At 44.1% G+C, this 19,786-nt stretch overlaps 1 protein-coding gene across 5 annotated transcripts in view; it reads right to left on the bottom strand.

Moving 5' to 3' along the window:
• The window catches only part of LOC144941754 (metastasis-associated protein MTA1-like), a 65,018-nt gene that overhangs the window by 11,696 nt on the left and 33,536 nt on the right, over positions 1–19,786 (bottom strand). For 2 of the 5 annotated variants that reach the window (XM_078868168.1, XM_078868172.1), the window contains exons 8-16: positions 18,973–19,072; positions 15,976–16,164; positions 13,012–13,086; positions 12,585–12,643; positions 10,270–10,403; positions 8,402–8,556; positions 5,143–5,374; positions 3,012–3,101; positions 1,712–1,897 (exon numbers count right to left, since the gene is read on the bottom strand). In XM_078868168.1, coding sequence (XP_078724294.1) covers positions 1,712–1,897; positions 3,012–3,101; positions 5,143–5,374; positions 8,402–8,556; positions 10,270–10,403; positions 12,585–12,643; positions 13,012–13,086; positions 15,976–16,164; positions 18,973–19,072 — 1,220 coding nt within the window. The remainder of the gene's footprint in view (positions 1–1,711; positions 1,898–3,011; positions 3,102–5,142; positions 5,375–8,401; positions 8,557–10,269; positions 10,404–12,584; positions 12,644–13,011; positions 13,087–15,975; positions 16,165–18,972; positions 19,073–19,786) is intronic. The other 3 variants (XM_078868170.1, XM_078868169.1, XM_078868171.1) reach the window with 3 other exon arrangements.

Below are 19,786 nucleotides of genomic sequence, written 5' to 3'. Positions count from 1 at the left end.
ATGAAGAATTGTGAGAGATCATGACAGTTTCCAGATATGATTATCAGCATGGGGATGTTTTGGCCCAAACCAATAACACTATTTTTTTAGCTATGGGAAGAAGCCGCAAAACATGGAAGAAACCCATACAGAGGGGAACTTACACGCTGCACACCAAAATCGGAGTCAGGTATCGAACCCAGGCCCTTCTTACCGTGAGGCACAAGTGTCTGTGTCATTTTACTACACAATGGGCATTAGGCCAAGGTGCCACCCTGCTGCCCTTACAAATCATATACCCCAGGAAATTAGTTAAATGCTTTCCAGGAAAGACAGACAGATAAAGTGTATTTGAACAGACAATGAGTAATGTCTTATCTTCACTTCTCCCATCTGACGGGAAGTGGGCACGTTAACAAAACGACCTCTCACAAGAGATTAGATGCTGAAGAAGAGACAAGCTGAATAAATTGAATGTAAAAAAACAATTGGTCAAGGGAGAAAAATAAAGCAGAGAAAATAACAAATGCACAACAATGCTCACTGCGTAAAACTGAAGATTCCAAATCAAACGAAATACTACTCTGGTTAAAATATTAAAATTTCTTCTGCACAATGTGAGCACCCAATGAGTATCATCCTTTCCAGGTTAACTTAAATTAGCACCGTATCAACTGCATATAAGCACCATATATAAGCACAGTTTTATCAGTATACATGCTTACATTACACTGGTGGGGGGAAAGTCAAAGGAAACATTCTGATACGAGCACACTATGGATAATAAGCACAGTTGCAGAGCTTGCTTATATCCAGCTTCAGCTGTACAGATGCGTGGGGAAGTCAACAATAGTTGTTCTACTAGACCAGGGGTCGGCCACCTGCGGCTTCGGAGCCCTGTGTGTCTCTTTATAGACTTCTTCGTGAAGTTATGTATGTACGTATGCACACGCATTGCGGCTCTTAAAATATTGTTTTGTACCGAATTCGAACAAAATGGCTCTTCTTGTTATTTTGGTTCCTGACCCCTGTACTAGACAGACTTCCAACCACCAGAATAATGTGGAAATTCCACCATTGACTTGTGAAAATAGATAGGAGTACAGCCCATCGCTAGCCTCATCTCGGGATGTTTGAATTTTTCACTTCTGTTAAAACTTAAATGCGTGTAGATTCATGAGATCCTGTCTTCTGAAATCCAAACTGACACCAGAAATATCCTTTGAATATTATTAACGTTGTAGAAACTTAACAGTGGTGTCCCATGGAAAAACTAGTCCCCACTAGAAGAAACACGTTGTTTGCGAATGTCACTCTTGATAACAAGACTAGCCTGGTCTTTTAATGTTTCAACTGCTTGCACAAATTAACACACTCCTTTTCATATTCTTGGTTCGTTCGGTAAAGTCACGTAGAAGGGAAATAATAAAATTAAAAATATATAAAACAATAAAAATTTTCACGACGTTTCTTTCGTTTTCGTTTTATATTTTTATTATTTCATTGTTTCCCTTCTAAGTGACTTTACCGAAAGAACCAAGAATATGAATCCCTGCAGTCACGAAAGCTTTAAATCAAAATTTAACGCTCCTTTTCGTCCAATTTTTGGCAACAATCTGCACATGTCCTGATCACCAACAATGGGGGAAATTGCAGGACCACGGTCACACAGACAGTCTGACGCACAGATTGTTGGACAGACCAAACGCCAACCACACACGGACACCCCTACCCATGCTGATAGGCGGGCGGTAGAGATGGTTCAACCCACCCGTACCATCCAGTCCGTTGTGCTGCTCGTAGCCGCGCTTGCCAAGGATGGTGGGGGAGCCGTGGTTGATAGTCGATCTCACTTTGGTTGGCGTGGAAAGCCCCAAACTGGGTTTTGGCACCACCCTCTTGGGGCATGGGTGAGCCTCTGTGAATGAGCACAAGAGATGTGCGACATATTTATCATTGTCACCAGCGATGATCTGTTCACTTATAGATGAAGGCCTCCCCCAAACTGGCGCCATCTCTCATGGTCATACGATGCAACAATCCATCAAACTCCTGCACATAAACTGTTCATACCGCTTCAGCTCGGTGGTGTATGCTCTCTCGGACTTATTACATAATTCACAAGATTAAACGGGCTTGGGCAGGACGCATCGCTTGATGGGATGGTGGCCGATGGATGAGGCAAGTGATGGAATGGCAGCCAAAGGAGAGAATAAGTCCAAGATGTTTACCACTGTGGAGATGGAAGCAATGAGATCAATTCATATGCAGTTGTGAAATGGATGGTAGCAGGCACCAGAGGTCGCAAACGGGTTTTGATTCCTTACCCGTACCTGGCCGCACCAGGGTCGCAAACGGGTACCCGTACCCATACCCGGCCGGGTACGGGTACGGGTTACCCGTACCCTACCCGATACCCGACCGGGTACGGGTAGCAGGGTATCGGGTAAGGTACGGGTATCGGGTACCCGATTGCAACCTCTGGGATGAAGCCATGTTGCAGGCGCGGGTGGGTTGATTCTAGGAACTTGAATTGTGAGAAGAGACAAGACGTTGGGAAATGAGTGACAAACGGTTACTCACCAGTGACTCACGGCCTTCTCACTCATTGGTTGGGGTGAGTCACGTGCGGCTACCCGTACCCGGCTGCACCAGGGTCGCAAACGGGTACCCGTACCCGGCCGGGTACGGGTAGCCGGGTATCGGGTAGAGTACGGGTATCGGGTACCCGATTGCGACCTCTGGCAGGCACTGGACCATTAAGGATGGTGACGGCATGGGGAGGCCTTCATCCAAGTGGGAACGCAATGGTTGATGATGATAACCATACTCTAGACAGCTCTAATATGAGTAATACACTCCCCGCTACTCCCGACGAGGATATTTGGCTTGACCACCTGAATGTGAAATTGTAGTTGTTGCTCTGCATTTACATCAGCCATAAGAAAGCAGAAGCGTGGAGTGGGTGTAGATGAGGTTAAGAAGCATAACAGAACTCCTTTCAAATTGATTGTGTTGAGCAGCTTATTTACCCAAGTATTTAGCAATGGTTTCCAGTGGCTTCCTGGTCATAAATCTGGGTTTAACGGGCTCCTTTGCAGCTTCAGGCAGTCGTGTTGCACCTACAAGAGCAAACACACACAAAGAAGGAAGTTGATTATTGTTTGAAATGTATTTTATCTCCCCCACCCCCCCCCCCTTAATTATGTTGGTGTCATGTCAGGATAAAAAATCCACGTGAAACTCTTGCGGAGCTGTTAATCGCTGTCAGAGAGGACAGCTTCCGAAATGTCTTCAAGTGACATCTGATCCACACTTGCGAGTCGGCACTATCCCAAACACCCTGACAAGAGTTACGTTTTGTTGTATGACAGTCAAAGCAATAACTGAATAATTCACAGAGCTGGACTTTAGCCAAAAAGAGTACAACCAAATGTTATGCAATTGTGCAGCCATTGGTGACCGGGCTAAAACCATCAGCCCACTACACTTTGTAATCTGGTTTAATTACAGACGGCTGAAATCTGGATTCGAACTCATGGTTTCAGTGGAAAGGATTCAGCGCACCAAAGTCTTTATTGAGCCACCCGGCCACATCACAAAACCTAATTATATTTTTATATTCAAGTCAATCCACTGTGCCACGTTTAATGAAACGTAGAGCGTACACTATAACGCACCAGGTTTTAAGGCCCTTGGGAAATAATCACACATCCATTGCCTGCATCAGCATCATAGTAGTTTCCATTGATAACATTTATATATAAAGGTTCCTCACTAGTAGCGATGACCTCAGCAGGTGTGTGAACGTGCAAAGGTCTTTTTATTTGCTATTTCTATCGAGCTAAGGCTTAACATGAGTTGATATGCACTGTACGTACTTCCATATTATACATGGATTTGTATTAGTACAGAAGTGTGATTTGCAGTTGTTCTCGCCCCGTGCAGGTAATAATAATACATTGTGATATGACAGCTCCATTATTTATACGACCACTCGTGAGTTGTTTCTTGTAAAACAGATTACCCGTCTCAATAACTCATGCTCAGCGAGAAAAGCCTTCTGTTGAAGCCCCCCCAATCAACCTTCGCTCAGAGGGAGGTCACTCATCATTCTCCTCTGCTGCCTTTCCCTTAACTGCCCGTGCTGTCGACTCCCTGCCCCAGTTCAAATCCAGACTCAAGACCTTTTTAATTCAGCCAATGACTGTCTCCAAGATAAATATGCCAATTGTTCCTGTACAGCTTCTTAAGATGCGGTTGAAATGTAGATGCTAAATAACTTCAAACTGTATTGTATAATTGTATTGTAAGGCCTTTTGAGGCTGGTCCTGGATTGCAATGTTTGGCTAATTCCAAATGAAGGAACATGTCACATATAGGAGGAAACTGTATTAAGCAGGGAAAAGCTACCATGTGTATTACGGGGATATTTATAATGCTTTCAGCATTCTTAACATGCTTAAGAATAATTACACCTGAGTAGGATATCTGGGGTTTATGGAGAGATAACCTTTAAAACCAACTGAGAGCCCAATGAGACGAAGGGTCTTGTCTTCAAGGGAAAACTAGGTTGTTAAAAAAGAAACTTAATAGGAATATCAGAACTCTGTTCTGTTTCCACAATGAGATGAAAATATTTTAGTCCATCACCCGATTGGCTTTCCAGACCTATGTTATCTCACGGAATTTTGTTCAAACAAGAAAAATCTGGTGATGTCACCACGGCGCCTGTGCCAGGCTAGGTGCCGTGGTGATGTCACCGCCACGTAGTGGCAAATGGCGGTTGTTGTTGATGTGGTAATTGAGTGATCATCACATGCTTATCTGGGTTGTAGTTTCATGAATCACCCTTGCCTCTGCAACCCTACTCTGCCTTACCCAGAGAAGTGGCAGATCAAAGGGGAGGCCGATGGGGGTGATTGCTCTACTCCTGACCACCCCTTTGGAGACCCTGAAAATTAGTATTTATGATATAACAACGGATACAAAACTTGGAATGTTTAAATTTGTAAATAATTTAGTGCCCTATTTAAAAAGCTTCAAATCTCCACTCTCCCCACCCCCAATTTCGAAAGTTTCTAGATCTGCGTCTGCCCATGAGAGTCCATCGTCATCATTACCGCACCCCCCCTCCTCTCCCCGTGTGCGTGTGTCACGTACACTTGGCCTTGATGGCGGTGGTGTTGATGGGCAGGAACGGCCGGCGCGCCGCCTGTAGCGGGTGCAGAAGGTCACGGCACAGGCGGCGGGCGAGGCGCGTCAGCTTGGTGGTCTGCAGGTAGAAGGCTTGCCGCGTCTTCAGGGTGAACTTGGGGCTGCCGTTGCTCCGGCTCACCGAGCTGTGGGGGCCCTGGCAGTGACGTGACGACACATGCCCCCTCGAGCGGAATTCCTGCTTCCGCAAAAGGTGTTGTTTTTCGGGAACTTTGGTTGTTTTTGATTCCTTAATCAACATGTTGTTATCGATTATATAGTTTTTAAGAAACGTTAAACAATACAATTTGCATACATTCCTCAAAATTGCATACGTGCTTAATTTCCGGTGGTCTTGATTTGATTCCCGGATGCAGCAAACATCAGTTGTCATTTCTTCTACTGGTCCTGGCCACTCTCACCCTTGGCCAACCTGCACTGACCAGTGTGGTGAAGTATGGTCAAGCAACCTCCATTACTGACATGGCATGGAGGGTTGTTTGAACATTCCTCATCAATTATCAGATTGAATAAAGGCTCTACATTATTATTTTAGATAATTGTTATGACTATAGTGATGATATTCTTTGGGTCTTTCGGTAAAGCCACCTAGATACAAAAAAAACATGATAAAAATAATAACAATATCACGACGTTTCAATCGCAACACAAGCAATTGTCATCAGGTGAAAAAAGAGGGGGGAAGGCTGCTGAAGCAGGCTGCTTATAAAGGTTTAGAAATGGGTGGGGCAGCTGTTAATGTAGGAGAGGTCTCCTAACCTGCAGTATGTCTACATCAATCAAAGAGCGGTTTATGAAGGTTTAGAGATGGGCAGGGCAGCTAATGTTAATGTAGGAGAGGTCTTCGTAACCTGCAGTAGGTCTATCCCAATCAAAGAGCTGTTTACAAAGGTTTAGAAATGCTTGTGAATGTAAGCTTGGAGACAGCTTGGAGAGAGCTAGGAAAGAGCCATCGCCACATGGAGGTGGAAAAGGATGACAAGCCGCCATTTACTAACACAGCTAACGGTGGCTGTGTTAGTGAATGTAACTCAGAGAGTCGAAAATAACTGCTAACATAGGTAGGTAGGAAGGGAACATCACAGCCAGTTATGACCTAAACTGGTTAATAACGTCCTTCCAATGATTGCTCAGTTTGTACCCATCTTCTCGGTTAAAATTGTGTCTGTGTTTATATATCTGGATGGCTTCATGAACGAATCTTTGCTGATAGCCAGTGGGTTTGCAGAGTAAAGATCTAATAGTTAGGTGGAAAAGGCGGTTACATCTAGCTCATGATTTTGGAAATATTTTTGGTGACCCCTGCTATGTATGGCAAGGTGATGGTTTTGATTAGGTCCTCAGATGGTTCTTTCCCAACGGTTGTAGTGATAGCTTTACAGATTGTGTAGTCTGAATATCCCTTCTTCTTGAGGGCTTGGTGTACGTGCTCCAGTTCACTGGCTAGGTGGTGATGGTTGGAAATACAACGAGCTCTATGTTATAGAGTTTTGATGAGGGAATTCTTCTGGAATAGATGGTGGTGGGAGTCAGGTTTTAGGTCGGCATCCGTATGGGTGGCTTTCCTGTAGACAGTGTCCCATTAAGCCATCAGATCGAAAAGAAACCTGATGGCTCAATGGGAGTACTGCTATGCAGTATGTGGACAAATTTGGTACACAGAATAAGACAAATCCTGGAATAGGTCTTTGTTAATTAGCCAATCGTTAGTAGAGTAAGACAACTGGACTTGCAACATACAAGAACATTTGTAGCCCAAGGCACTAATCCAGGCTCAAGAGACACTACCTCACTACCCCAGGTGATTCCCTTTATCTTTGAGTGCCACCACCTTTAGTTCTTCTACAGGGGGTTGTTTGCTATTTAAATGAGAAAAATAATAATGCACACTCTTACAATCTCCCCCAATCTATTCTTGGTTAGAGCCGAATTGAAATGTAGATCGCAATTTCGAGACACTGTCAACACCTGTAAGGAATCACTCAATATTAAAAACATTTCCAACATTATCGCGAGCGTATCAACAGTATTCTAGGCATGAGCAGGACGCCAAAGCCCAAAGTATACTCTTTAAAAGCATTAATTGATAGAGCACTTCACACAAGGATAAACATTTATGTACACTTTCTGGAGGATAGTAAAGGTGCAGCCCTGCAACTGCTTGCTCATGCCACTGAAGACAGAAGGGCCTCCATTTGAAGGCGCTCTCAAGAGAATATTATCGTGGGTATTTGGTCTGCTCTTCCACCGACGCTGGCCAAATGCCTTGGAAGAGGTGGGAGTGCAGAGACTTCACCCAACCACATGTCACCGAATTACTAACTGTAGTGTACACAGGAAGGGGGATTTAAGAAACTTCTCCGTGCTCTTCATGGCCATGATCAGAACAACCTCTGGACTGCAAGTCCAGACTGCGATCCATTACACCAAAGAAGGAACTGATACAATTTTGAGATAGAATGATTCAGTGATGGTTAAAATAGTCATAAATACATCGAATTAAGAGTGTAGAAATGTATGCGTTTTAATTAATGTACTTTAATAGATTTTAAACAACTATATATTCATACCACTCGAGATTCAATATGCACTACCGAGGAGAAATTAACACATTGATTTTTCAAATGATTTGCCTTTGAAGACTTCAAAGCTTGAGAATTCTTTAAATCATAGAGTGGATTAATCATTGCATACAGACTTCAAATAAATTACTCTCTTGGTTAATTTAATATTCAAAAGGCTATCAACAATCCTGATCATCAGAAGCCATGATCAATAAACTGCTGCATCAAGGCCTCCCCAAGACCACACCATCTCACATGATCCTGCGATATAATAATAATCCAGAACCTGCACAGGAGCTGATATCACTACATTGCATCGGTGGACGTCCTCTTGAACGCCTTATATACCTTGGCTGCCACTCATTATTATTGGCCATCAGCCATCATCCCTTCTAGCCATGACCATTCTTGCTCAAGTCGACTTATTTTATCACTCTTCTCTCGCTACTACCATGATTCCTGTTTCCATGAACTTCAGTCATTGATTCCTCCACCCATGCTGAGGACTCGGTCTATCGGACCGACTGTTTCGTCTCAAGGACATAGTGTTCAACTACCATCCGGCACACTCACTCAAACGATAACTCAACCACCCACTCACCCACTCGCTCGCTCAAACACGCACTCACGCTCGCACATACCAGGCCTCCCGCACGGAGGAGAGCGGCACGGTCGCTCTCCAGACGTGTGGGCATCTTGAGGCCACCGTACTTCTTCCAGTAAGTCCAGCAGGCGGTGCACAGCCGGCACTGCATGTTGGGCGGCCCCCACGAGTACCACTGGCACGAGCTGGCAGCTGCGTGGGGAGGGGAAGGCGGCACAACGCCATTGACGTTCGCTCGTGTCAAAGCAAAGGTAGAACATGGGGCCCAAACAACCCATCGACCGATGAACGTCTGGTGCCGAACAGAACTGATAATAATGATAGAGCGCACTTTATTTGAGCACTATCCTGGTCTTCTTTTGCTGTATGGAAACAGCAACGTCAAGTTTTGATTTCCAGTCAAGAATAACATTGGATGTGAATTGAATGTATAGTAATTTAATGGAAAGTCGGTAGAGTAAGATTTATTTATATCGGAAAGCCCAGCTCTAAGTTTTTCTTCACCCAATTTAAACACAGTAGAGCAGTGACACCGTTGTTAGCCCACTGCACTACAAACCCAGCGGCCCGAGTTAAATTCCCAGCAACGTGGCTCTGAGCCCGTCATGTTCTCTCCCTTCCCTTCACCAATCAACATTGACCAGCTTGGTGAAGTATGGTCAAGCAACCCACATGCCAGATAGGGCGTGGGAAAGCCTCCAATCAGCAGGAGATTGATTCAGAGCTGTAGATATATGAACACATTTTAACCTGGCCATTTCAACATTCCAGTCTATGCCTAGAGTGACCTAGAAAACAATGAAAAGAGAAGGCCTGGACGAATCGTTTCTATGGCCTAATCCTCACCGTGTAGCTAGCTTACACTGACAAGAACAAGCACTCCATCTACTGACGCTGCAGCTGCAGCAGTAGCAGCTCTGACAGCTGCTGCAGTGGCTTCTCAGAACCGCACGGTGGAGACACGACACCAAGCGCTCCCCTCGCCTGCGTCTTGGCCCAGCCACCGACTTGACACAAAGCCGACTGTCTCCCCCACCCGTCCACCCACCCGCGCCCTCGGGGCACTGAACACAAGCAACTTATCACCCAGACAGCCACTGCGCCATGTTACCATTACGCAGTGGGTGATTGCTTGCCTTGTCCCGGAAGGTCGAGGGGAGGGCCTGGCAGCGGCGCGGTGGAGGGAAAGGAGGATGTGCTGTCTGGTTGGGTAAGGTAGGCTCCGAGTAGCAAGTAATACAAAATGCTCGCCAAATTCCCGCAATGATTGTCAACATCATCGGCAGCCAAGAACTACCCACTGCTGGATGAAGGCCACGTTCAAGCCAATGCTATGTCTCATGGTCTTGTCATGTAACAATCTGTCCAGCTCCTGCACATAATCTGATTTTCGTTTTCATGGTAGATGTATTTGAGGGTATGTTTCCTCCTTTGTCTGCCGCTTCACTATTGCTCACGACCACCGTATTATGTTTAATGTCCACGTTTCTAATCCAAATGTACAGTGGGTTATTTGAATAAGAGGTCACCAGGCCTGCAAAAAGCAGTGTATCAATCAATACGCAGCAATGAGACAAAGGGGCTTAGATAGCAGCTCTGCTGTGGATGGTTTGCCTCAGCCGGCAAGATCCAGGGCACGTTATTTTAGTACTGGTTTTGTCTCCAAGCTGTGTGCAACCCTTTTCATCAATTCGGCCAGTTTCTACAGGGTATATCACTAAAAGCAACACATGTTTACAGCAAAGTTCCAGTTTGCATTGAATTGTGTTTATGGGAGTTATCGTGACCACCCACTACAGACAGACAGCCGGACACAGAGAGAGATATAGACAAAGCTAACACATTCACACTTTAAAAAGCAGTTGGGATTTATTAAATAGTAAAAAAAAGCTCCGAGCGACTGACCAAAGCAGCTTTCGCAGGCGCGTCCCACGCTGGCGTTCTGCGGTGTCGACAGCACCAGGCCGATGGGCGGCGTGCCATTCGCCACCGCCGCTTTCACGGGAGTCGCCGCGATCTGGTTTGGGTTCGGCTTGTTGCTGTTGGGGCAGCAGATAGAGACAAGGATGTGCAAATCGGCGCGCTTGTAAAACGGTTACGACTGTGGATTTTGAAAGCAGGGGCGGGAAACCTTATCAGTACTGAGGGCCGAGTAGGACTTTCAAATTCCTTTGGCGGGCAAGCACAAATTAACGCACACACCTCAGTCAATTCCGACTACTTTTCTCGCACTGTTGCCCGTCACAAACACCTAAACAATGGTCTAAATGTCCAGGTGTGTATTTTTTTCAGGGCGGGCTGCGATTTCAGTATTTATTCTGCCAAGCTTTCGCTACGCACTACTTTGGGCACCTTCAAGAGTTGAAACCGTACTCGGATTGCAATCGGTGGTGAAAACGTGTAGGCGTTAGACGGTTCGCGGGCACGGGGTCTGGGTTTATCGGGTTGCTAGTTCAGGTTCGCGGGTTAGTAGTGCGAGTCTGATGAAGATTCTTAGTCCGGTTTTTGTGGGTGCGTGTTTTTGCCCGTACGGTGTTCGTGGTGCAGCGTGCTGGCTGCCGTTGGGTTCAAGTGGTGTGCACCATGAATACTATCTGATAAGGAAGATGTTGCGGTTTAAAAAATCAGGCTTAAGATGTATTTTATAACCTCTTTTATATATTTTCAACTAATGTGTATACTTTTTATTATTTTGCGAAACCCAAAATGTTAATGATGTCATGTCATGTTTACTTGTGAAGTGCTCTGTGACAATTTTATTATGCAGGGCGCCAAATTAAATAGAGACGGGCGTACATTAAACATTGAAATTCAAGTAAGCATTGAACGGCGTTCATCGACTGCCAATTATGAACTAATATTATACATTTCACATTACCATGGTAAGGATAAGTCTTTTCCATTGGACAAACATGGCTGACTTTCCACAAAGTCATGCTCATTCATTGTATGGATCTAACGCAGGATTTCAATGACCTGAATTATCCCAGAACATGATTTGAACTTGTAACCTTTCAGTTTCAAGACAGGCACTGTCAAAATGTATTTAATGTTTGTATATTTAATCCAACAGAAATATTTCATAGTCCAATCTCACAGACAGCCTCACTTTTAAACTGGCCACTATGACATACTTTCACCATCCACCAGATCAGACATTTCCAAAAGGTATATCTTCTTCCCGACAATTAAAAGTGCTACACAATTTAAATTAGAAACAGAAATCTTTACGACATGAATATTTGCCAATTTGTTAAAAAAAAACCCCACCACAACAACACCTCTTTGGCACTTATAAATCCAGACTAAGCGAGTACCATTATACATACAGGGGAGCATTTAATTTTTTGTGAAGGATTCCAGCAATGAAAGCCCCCCTCTAGTTTCACCGCCACTAATTGTATGTCATGGGAATGTATTGCAATGAGCCTTCTACATTCCGTGAGAATTAGCTTCGTAATTGCCAAGACAAAGCTAAACAGTGGGAAATCTCATTACATTATTAAAACATCACACCTTTAGGAATATTTCTGGGACCAAAACACTTCAGTTAATATTGTTGGCTTTAATTGTAAGAAGAATAGAAAAAGATATCCACTGGGGTATAACAGCATCTTAAACACCCCAGTCGAAATTAAAGTGAAATTGGAAGGGTGGTCACTAGTTTTGTTAAACAATAGTCATACACCAGCAACCATTTTGAGAATCTATTCCCGATTCTGAGAAGCCTAACCCGGTAATCGATGCCAAGTGGAATGTAAGTAATTAGCTTGCCGTTTTGTATGTGCAAAAAAACAAACCGCACAGCGGCCTCAGTCGCTCACCATGTGGGACATTTGCCCTCATTTATCAGTTAAACGGTAAAGGTGCAACCCTGCAATTGCTTGCTTATGACACTGCTGGTGGATGAATCTCGACTAGAGAGCTTTTAGGGGTTATTTGGTCTAATCTTCCATGCTGAACGGATGCATTGGAAGAGGTAGGCATACCCATTTATACTGCCGGGTGGACACAGGCGGCGAGTGGAATATTTAAGAAACTTTCCTTATTTTTTCTACTGGAGTGCCGAGAAATAGAAATGCACCAGCTAAAAAATTCCAGTGTGCTAACCGTTACATCATTACAGCTCCTGCAGTTTCTCAGTAAAAAAAAAGTAGAACATTTTTATTGCGAGACATTTGCGCTAAAACCGATTTCAACAGCCCCTCTTGGTCACTCACTAGTTGGGGATGTACACCTGCTTTAGCTTGCTCTCAGCCTCGGCTGCTTTGAGTCGCTTCTGAAATGCGCAAAGAATAAAAACGTATTAACATGTCAGTGTAAACCTGTCATCATCATCACGACCTCCATTATCATCACCATCATCGTCATTATTTTGAGACATTGTCTATCCCCCAGAACTGCTTTTTACGTTTAGTTTGTTGTCTTTTCCTTTTAGCACGGTTGGCTACATACGGTGCGAAAGAAGTTCAACATACATGCAGTCGATGAAAGGCCTCCGCACTTAGTGTGCATCGTGGGTGGGGGAGGGGGTTATATGATGAAACGTCACCACAATCGCCAGTGCGGGCTGGTGAAGGTGGGGAGCATTCATGTGTGAGTGGCAGCACTACAAATGCAGGTGAAACAGGTCGGTGGGAGGGTTACCTGTTGCACGTATCTGTCCGTTGTCTTCCACATGTAGTAATACTCGATAATGCTGCTCAACGTCTTCCATGGTAACTGTAGAACAACGAAAACGTTGTAGAAACTCAGATACACTTGCATCACTCACTGTGACGAATCTATACGTAAATGTAATGGGTTCCGGAGACACTTTGTAGATGTAACTTCTTTATTACAATACACCACTCCAACAGTCCTGATACACTGTTACAGCCTAGTAACACAGCCTACTTCTAGCGTGCCTGACACTGGCTACGCTCTCGGGTCCTCCGGCTACAATTACCCTAGGGGAGGCTACCTGACCCGACCCAGCCAAGGTACGGGTCTAGACTCTGGCTTCATCGGACCTCGCCCTTACAAGGGCGTAGAGCCGGAAGTCCCAAAGTCCCACCACTGGCCCACACAGGGTCCCGGCCCTTACAAGGACAAGCGGGTCGAGGGGGTCCAGGGCCCTAAGCTGGCTGGTCTTGGGTCTTGGGCTGCGACTGGTCCCGATCGGCTGGGGAGGTCCCCTTATATGCCCCTTTGCCCATCGAGGGGTGGCGTTGCGTGGGATCATAGATCCCCCCGCAGCCCCCCCCCGTTGGTGGCGCTGAGGGGATTAGCTGTCTGGGGTCCCCATCGAGGGGTGGCGTTGCGTGGGATCTACGATACTACGCAGCCCCCCCCCCCCCCTTGGCGGTACGGGTACCCTTGCAGATGGACCTTGTCTACCACTGCCGGTAAGCGTGGCCCATCTACGGCACTATATTTATATAAATTAAAACGATTTAGTTTTTGGTGTTTGTTCCACCAGAAAAGGTGGGGCTAGAATAGGAACCAAGCGGAGGGGCTGTGGGGGGATAGATGTGAGAGACGGCATAGCCAGAGATGTACAAAAGGTGGAGGAAAAGAGAAGGACGTTGGGAGGAGCTGTGAATTGAAGAAATGAAGACGCCTCGTTGATTTTGAAAGAGTCTTTTAAACCAAGGGCTCACCACACAATGTCCACGGATGCCTACTTTGTTGAGGGCGATATTGGCACACAAAATAAAGATTGATTGCTACACAAGGATATGCCTGGCAGCTTATTATTATTTTATGTAGTCGGTCAAATATTTTGTTGGTTAGATTACACGGCAATTGTAATATGTTTATGCAATGTGGATCTAAACTTGAGCAATGTGTAATGCTAAAGGAGATATAAAACATTGGTTGGAAAAGTGTAAATTCTTTACCTTGAGGGGGCAGTGACCATTTTATGTGACGTACCGATCCGCAAAAATATACAGTTTCAGTATTTTAAATTAAACAGAGTGATAAAGCAATAATCAATCACTCAAATGCTCATGCCGAGGTTTTGTGTGTTCTCTAGAGTCGACTTAAGACTCCATAATCCCCCATAAAGTTAAATCCTGGGCCACCAATGTTGACTGAATTAATTCGAGCGCTACCATTGAATTTGAAGCTCCATGAATATACATTCTTAAAATTAAAGTAATAAATAATGTCAAATGCTGTTTTTTATTTTATATAGTACCTTGGTTTTAACCTGTCCTCAAATTTAAATAGAGATAGTCCTTGCCTATACATTTCTGGCAGGTCACCAGCATTGCTATAAGCAAGCTTTACTGCTGATAAAGCACTGCATTTTGTAAGCCGGTCAAGAGTTTGCTTGGATTACAACCAATCCTGCTGAAAATATTCACTCCGGGATGGCCGTGCATGTGGCCAATGCGGTCAGTGTAGAACAAACAACTTAATTTTTCGATTTAAAGCTTTCGTGACTGCAGGGATTCATCTTCTTGGTTCTTTCGGTGAAGTCACGTAGAATGGAAATAATAAAATAATAAAAATAACAGACCTGTTCTCCACCTGAGGACGGCTGCTTGCGTTGTGGGAATTATTTTATGTTTTATTATTTTATTATTTCCATTATACGTGACTTTACCGAAAGAACCAAGAAGAAGATAATTGTTTTTTATCCCTTCTATCTGGCAACAAAATTGACACCTTTTTACAAGGAGTCATGTTTGCATAGACCGCAATACCTGCAGTCTTAATACAAACAAAAGACACAACTCTGATAATGTGCACTGTCCTTGAAGTTGATTGGTCCACACCCGAGACAGCTTTCCTTGGAGCCTAGTCTCACATGGGTTGGACCAGATGACGCCAAAAGGCGAACCAAGAAGAACTTAATTTTTTATGTGGAGAGACAAATAGGGCAAGGAGGCATATTCTCTGCTCAATTTGTTTTTCATTGGTGTATTTTTTTCATAATCATCTCGTGTCTTCCTAAAAAATATGAGTCTGTTGGTGAAATATTCTACTCGGATAATTGAGTGGGATATGACTTTTAAGTACAAAACTATTCGCGTGATCTTTGTCTACATTGTGTTTAAATTAAAATGTGGCAAACTTAAAATAACATATTTATGATTTACATTTCGACCCTGAACCGTGAAAATTCAGCAACCTCACGGCAGTGAGGTGGACAGGTGGTTCAGAGATCAGTGTGCTGAGCCGGTACTGCTGAGATCCTGGGAGAGTTGTTAGCCAGCTGTGATTAAACTGGTTTCGCCGGTGTAACGAGTTGATGGGTTCGGCCCCGTCACCAATGACTGTATTAAAAACATGACATTGTTGCAATAATACATTTAAATTGGCTAAATATCGGTTTGATTATTATTCGACGAACATTATGTTCAGTGGCAGGGTGGGTCGGAAAGTGCTGCCCTTTATTGTGTGGACCAGAGGTCACTTCAAGGTGTCTTAGAGGAAGCTCTGTGATATCTGCTTTTGCGGGCCGTTCTCCAATACGAAGGCTTGCGTACTGCTCTACGAGGGATCCACGTTAGAGTCTCCGTCGCTTGACACGACACCGATAGCACAACCATGATAGAAGTGTCCAAAGGCAAAAATAAGAAAAAAACATAAAAATGAGAGGGCACAAACATCACTCACAAAGTCCTGTCGGATGTCGTTGAAGTCTTTGCCGTATTTTTCGAGCGACTCCTCAAAGAGGTTTGCCTCGGAGGCCGACCACTCCTCCATCTCGTCGCGACACAGCACGGGCCCGCCCTGCGGGACCAGGCTCGCGATCGCTTTGCTCAGGTCGTAGTCGTGCTTGTGCAGGGTGTCCATGGCGTGGAACTGCATGTGTCGGGGGTGACGGCGGATGAGCGGGAAGGGTTACAAAAACATTGAAACAAAACGTGAAATGTTCTCCGTTTTTCAGCAGCATTCAATCAGTCAGTACCCATATATATGTCAACTGTGCATCCAGAGGTCTAAACGGGCAAGCCATATTCTTGGTTATTTCGGTAAAGTCACGTAGAAGGGAAATAATAAAATAATAAAAATACAACATCATTAAATATTTATCACGACGTTTCGGCCACAACGCAAGCAGCCGTCCTCAGGTGAAGACCAGGTCTGTCGGCCACAACGCAAGCAGCCTAAGGACGGCTGCTTGCGTTGTGGCCGAAACGTCGTGAGAAATATTTAATAATGTTTTATTTTTATTATTTTATTATTTCCCTTCTACGTGACTTTACCGAAAGAACCAAGAAGATGAATCCCTGCAGTCACGAAAGCTTTAAATCGGGCAAGCCATAGTTAGTCGATCAGCAGGTCGAGTGTAGAGGGTTAGAGTGTGGATACGCATACCTCTTCCGACACGTTTGGTCAATGTGGAAGAGTAGGCCAACTACCCTCTAGAGTTCACTCCCACGGAGGCCCTTCCGCCGGCAGTGGCTTGAGCAAGCAACTGTAGAGCCACACGACCACGTTTGGTGTTTTTGTCTTCAGCTCGTCGATGACAAACTGTGGACATTTGTTGACGAATCTTGGTATGTGGATTTTATTTAGCCATTTAAAGACTAAGTGACCAAATAAAATGCAAAGACTTGAATAAACATCCACAGGTTATCGGCAACTAAACAAAGACTAAAAACGACTAAAATGCTGACTGCATTAACACTGGTTTTCAGGCTGTACCGCATGTTGTATGGCACAATGTCCAATATTTCCTTCTAGATTTGCAGCTTTCGTGACTGCAAGGATTCATACTCTTAGGTTTTTTCGGTAAAGTCACGTAGATAAAAAATAAAATAAATAATAGAAATCATTCTAGAAATAAAATAATAAATCACGACGTTTCGAAGGCAACACAAGTCTCCGTCATCCAATATTTTCCTCCATGTGCTGGTGAGAACTTCAAGAACTAAATTCAACAAACTGTTGGGCATTGTGCCGAACAACACACAGGCACATCCCGACAGCAACACAACATTGCACCGCACGTTTGTTCATATTGGATCAGCTTTACCAGACATATAGTGCTTCCCCGCTATTATGGACAGAGCGAGTGCATGAACATGATCACATTTAGTTGGAAATTGGTAACAAATACAAGTAATGCACTGGCCGGGGAGTGTAAGGATACAATAAGTAAATCTCACAACATTCATTATTCATTCTGACGTATAACTGATAAACTATCACAAGGTGATGGTTTGCATAAAGATCCTTCCAAAAACAGAGAGAAGGCAGAGGGATCGACTGACTTTACAGATCAAAACTCTACATTATAACATGGGGTTTACAAAGAAAATTTCCTTATTTTAAGTTGGCAAGTGAACAGTTTTGAAGTGACGTATGAATAGTTTCATGGTGGTAGAGCGCTGAGTATCAAAGATATTCTTAAAACGTTGTAAAATAAAAAAAAATATGCATAAACCCATTTTAATTATAGAGTCAAATGATCAAATGTTAAGGCAGAACTGTATCGCTGGAAAGACAACTGACCAGTGCACAGCCCATTATTATTAATTATTATTATTCTGCATGAACTGTTTTCTGGGCCAAGCCATGCATAACTGCAGTTAGCTCTGGCGGCATTTATCTACGACTACAGTTTGGTATGACGAACCGCAATGGTCAGTCAGTTTTACTATAAAGTCAGTCAATATTTCTGCCTGCCCTTCATCCTTAGAAGGGCCATTGCCTGAAAAGAAAGTCTTAGAGGGTGATCCATGTACAGATAACACATTCATTTCCAATGACCCTCTTACTTTCTTCGCAACAAGTGATTGAGCATTGTGAAAGTGATGGCTCCACATATCATACCCAGTAGTGTTGAACAAATGTGTCAAGATTGGCAGGCTATATATGGAGAAGTTTTTAAATAAAATGTTGTTTCCTCTTTAATGTTACCCGCTTATTTTAGTGAGGAGTCTATAAATGGATCACTGTTATGAGGCAGAGTTTATGACTAAGGAGGTTAATTTATATACGTGGAAAGGTAAAGCATCATGTACGTTTGGTGTGTTAATTTTTTTCTTAAAATGTAGGTGGTAAAGTAAGAATGAGGTAGAAACTGGAGTAAGTGGGTGCGTGGGTGGGTAGGTAGGTAGCTGGGTGGGGAGCGGATGACTGAGACTAGGATGAGCTTGAAAAGTAAAACGACAATTCAGAAGTTTTGGGAGCAAGAGATGAAAAAGATAAGTGGGAAGACAAACGGTGAGAAACAGTTGTGGCAACGGATTTGAAGAACGCTTGCAAACACATACAATGTGTTATTGGAAATATATTTATATCACGTAAAAACTGAAAGTACAGCATCATATATTGTCTCATTAGGAAAACTCCCAAGTTTAACCAAAGGGGCTTATTAAATATATTTTCTTACCTCTGCTTCTTGGTTTAAAAAACTTTGTTATTAAAAATGTAAAAAGTCAAAACTCCCTAAAGAAAAGGCAAATATCAAGACACCTAAAGGGCTCATTATTTGGTTGACATTGATTTCATGCATGGCATCCCATCTCCCTAAATTGTTAAATATTTTAAAAATCTTACTCTCAACCCCCCCCCACACACCATGCTCACATCATTAGCTTGTGGTTGTAAGGCAGGAGACTGGACAAAGAAGAACATGAATAGAACAAGGTGTTTGCCTACCAGCGTGATGTCTCTAGAGGCAGCAGCAGCGCTCATGTGAAGGCTCGGCTGTCTCACCGAGCTGCTGCAATCCAGGGCGCGCGCAAACGTGCCCACAGACCTGCATGTAGCAGAGACACACAGACAAAGATCCCCCCATGTAGCCGAGACAGACTGTTGGGGCAAGTGCTGTTTGCAAGCACATACCAAGATCAGCACAACGAAGGGTGTGGTGCGGCCAGACCACATCCGGTTGCCTTTGTCTGCCCAATGCCCACTGCACCAGGTACTCATTTAAGGCTATTTTGACCTAGGGGAAGCCAAGGACTGGTTAAAATATTCGTCACGGATGTTGGCTGTGAGCAAAAATTGGACTTGGGTCACCAGGTTCATCGTGAAGTGCACTTAACCACGACAAGAACGCTATCCAAGCACGTGTAACACACACAAGCATGTGCTTGCACGTGTAAAAGGGAATACACACACAAATTAGAAGAGTAAAAATTAAAATAATTAACCAAATTTGCTCAATCACTCACTTTCCTAATCAACATTTAGGTTTCTTCTAAAATATTGATTCGCCGCTCCTTTGTTAATCCAAGATTGGTTGAATGATTTCCAATGCCGTGTTGGTCAGTACGGTCCAAAAATCCCGTTGGACCGTACTTCACCATGCTGGTCAGTGGGTTGGTGAAGGGCCGGGAAGGGGAATGGAAACCCAGAACGAGTTCGGGTAGTATTTGCCGCTAATGTTAGCTGTGGCCGGAAAATCAGATTAAGGTGTCCAGGTTCATAGCCCAATGCGCTCACCACCGCGCCACTGCGGCACCCCAAC

This window comes from Lampetra fluviatilis, chromosome 25 (genome assembly GCF_964198595.1).
Source record: "Lampetra fluviatilis chromosome 25, kcLamFluv1.1, whole genome shotgun sequence".
Lineage (NCBI taxonomy): Eukaryota > Metazoa > Chordata > Hyperoartia > Petromyzontiformes > Petromyzontidae > Lampetra > Lampetra fluviatilis.
This window is presented reverse-complemented; position numbering and strand designations above follow the sequence as displayed.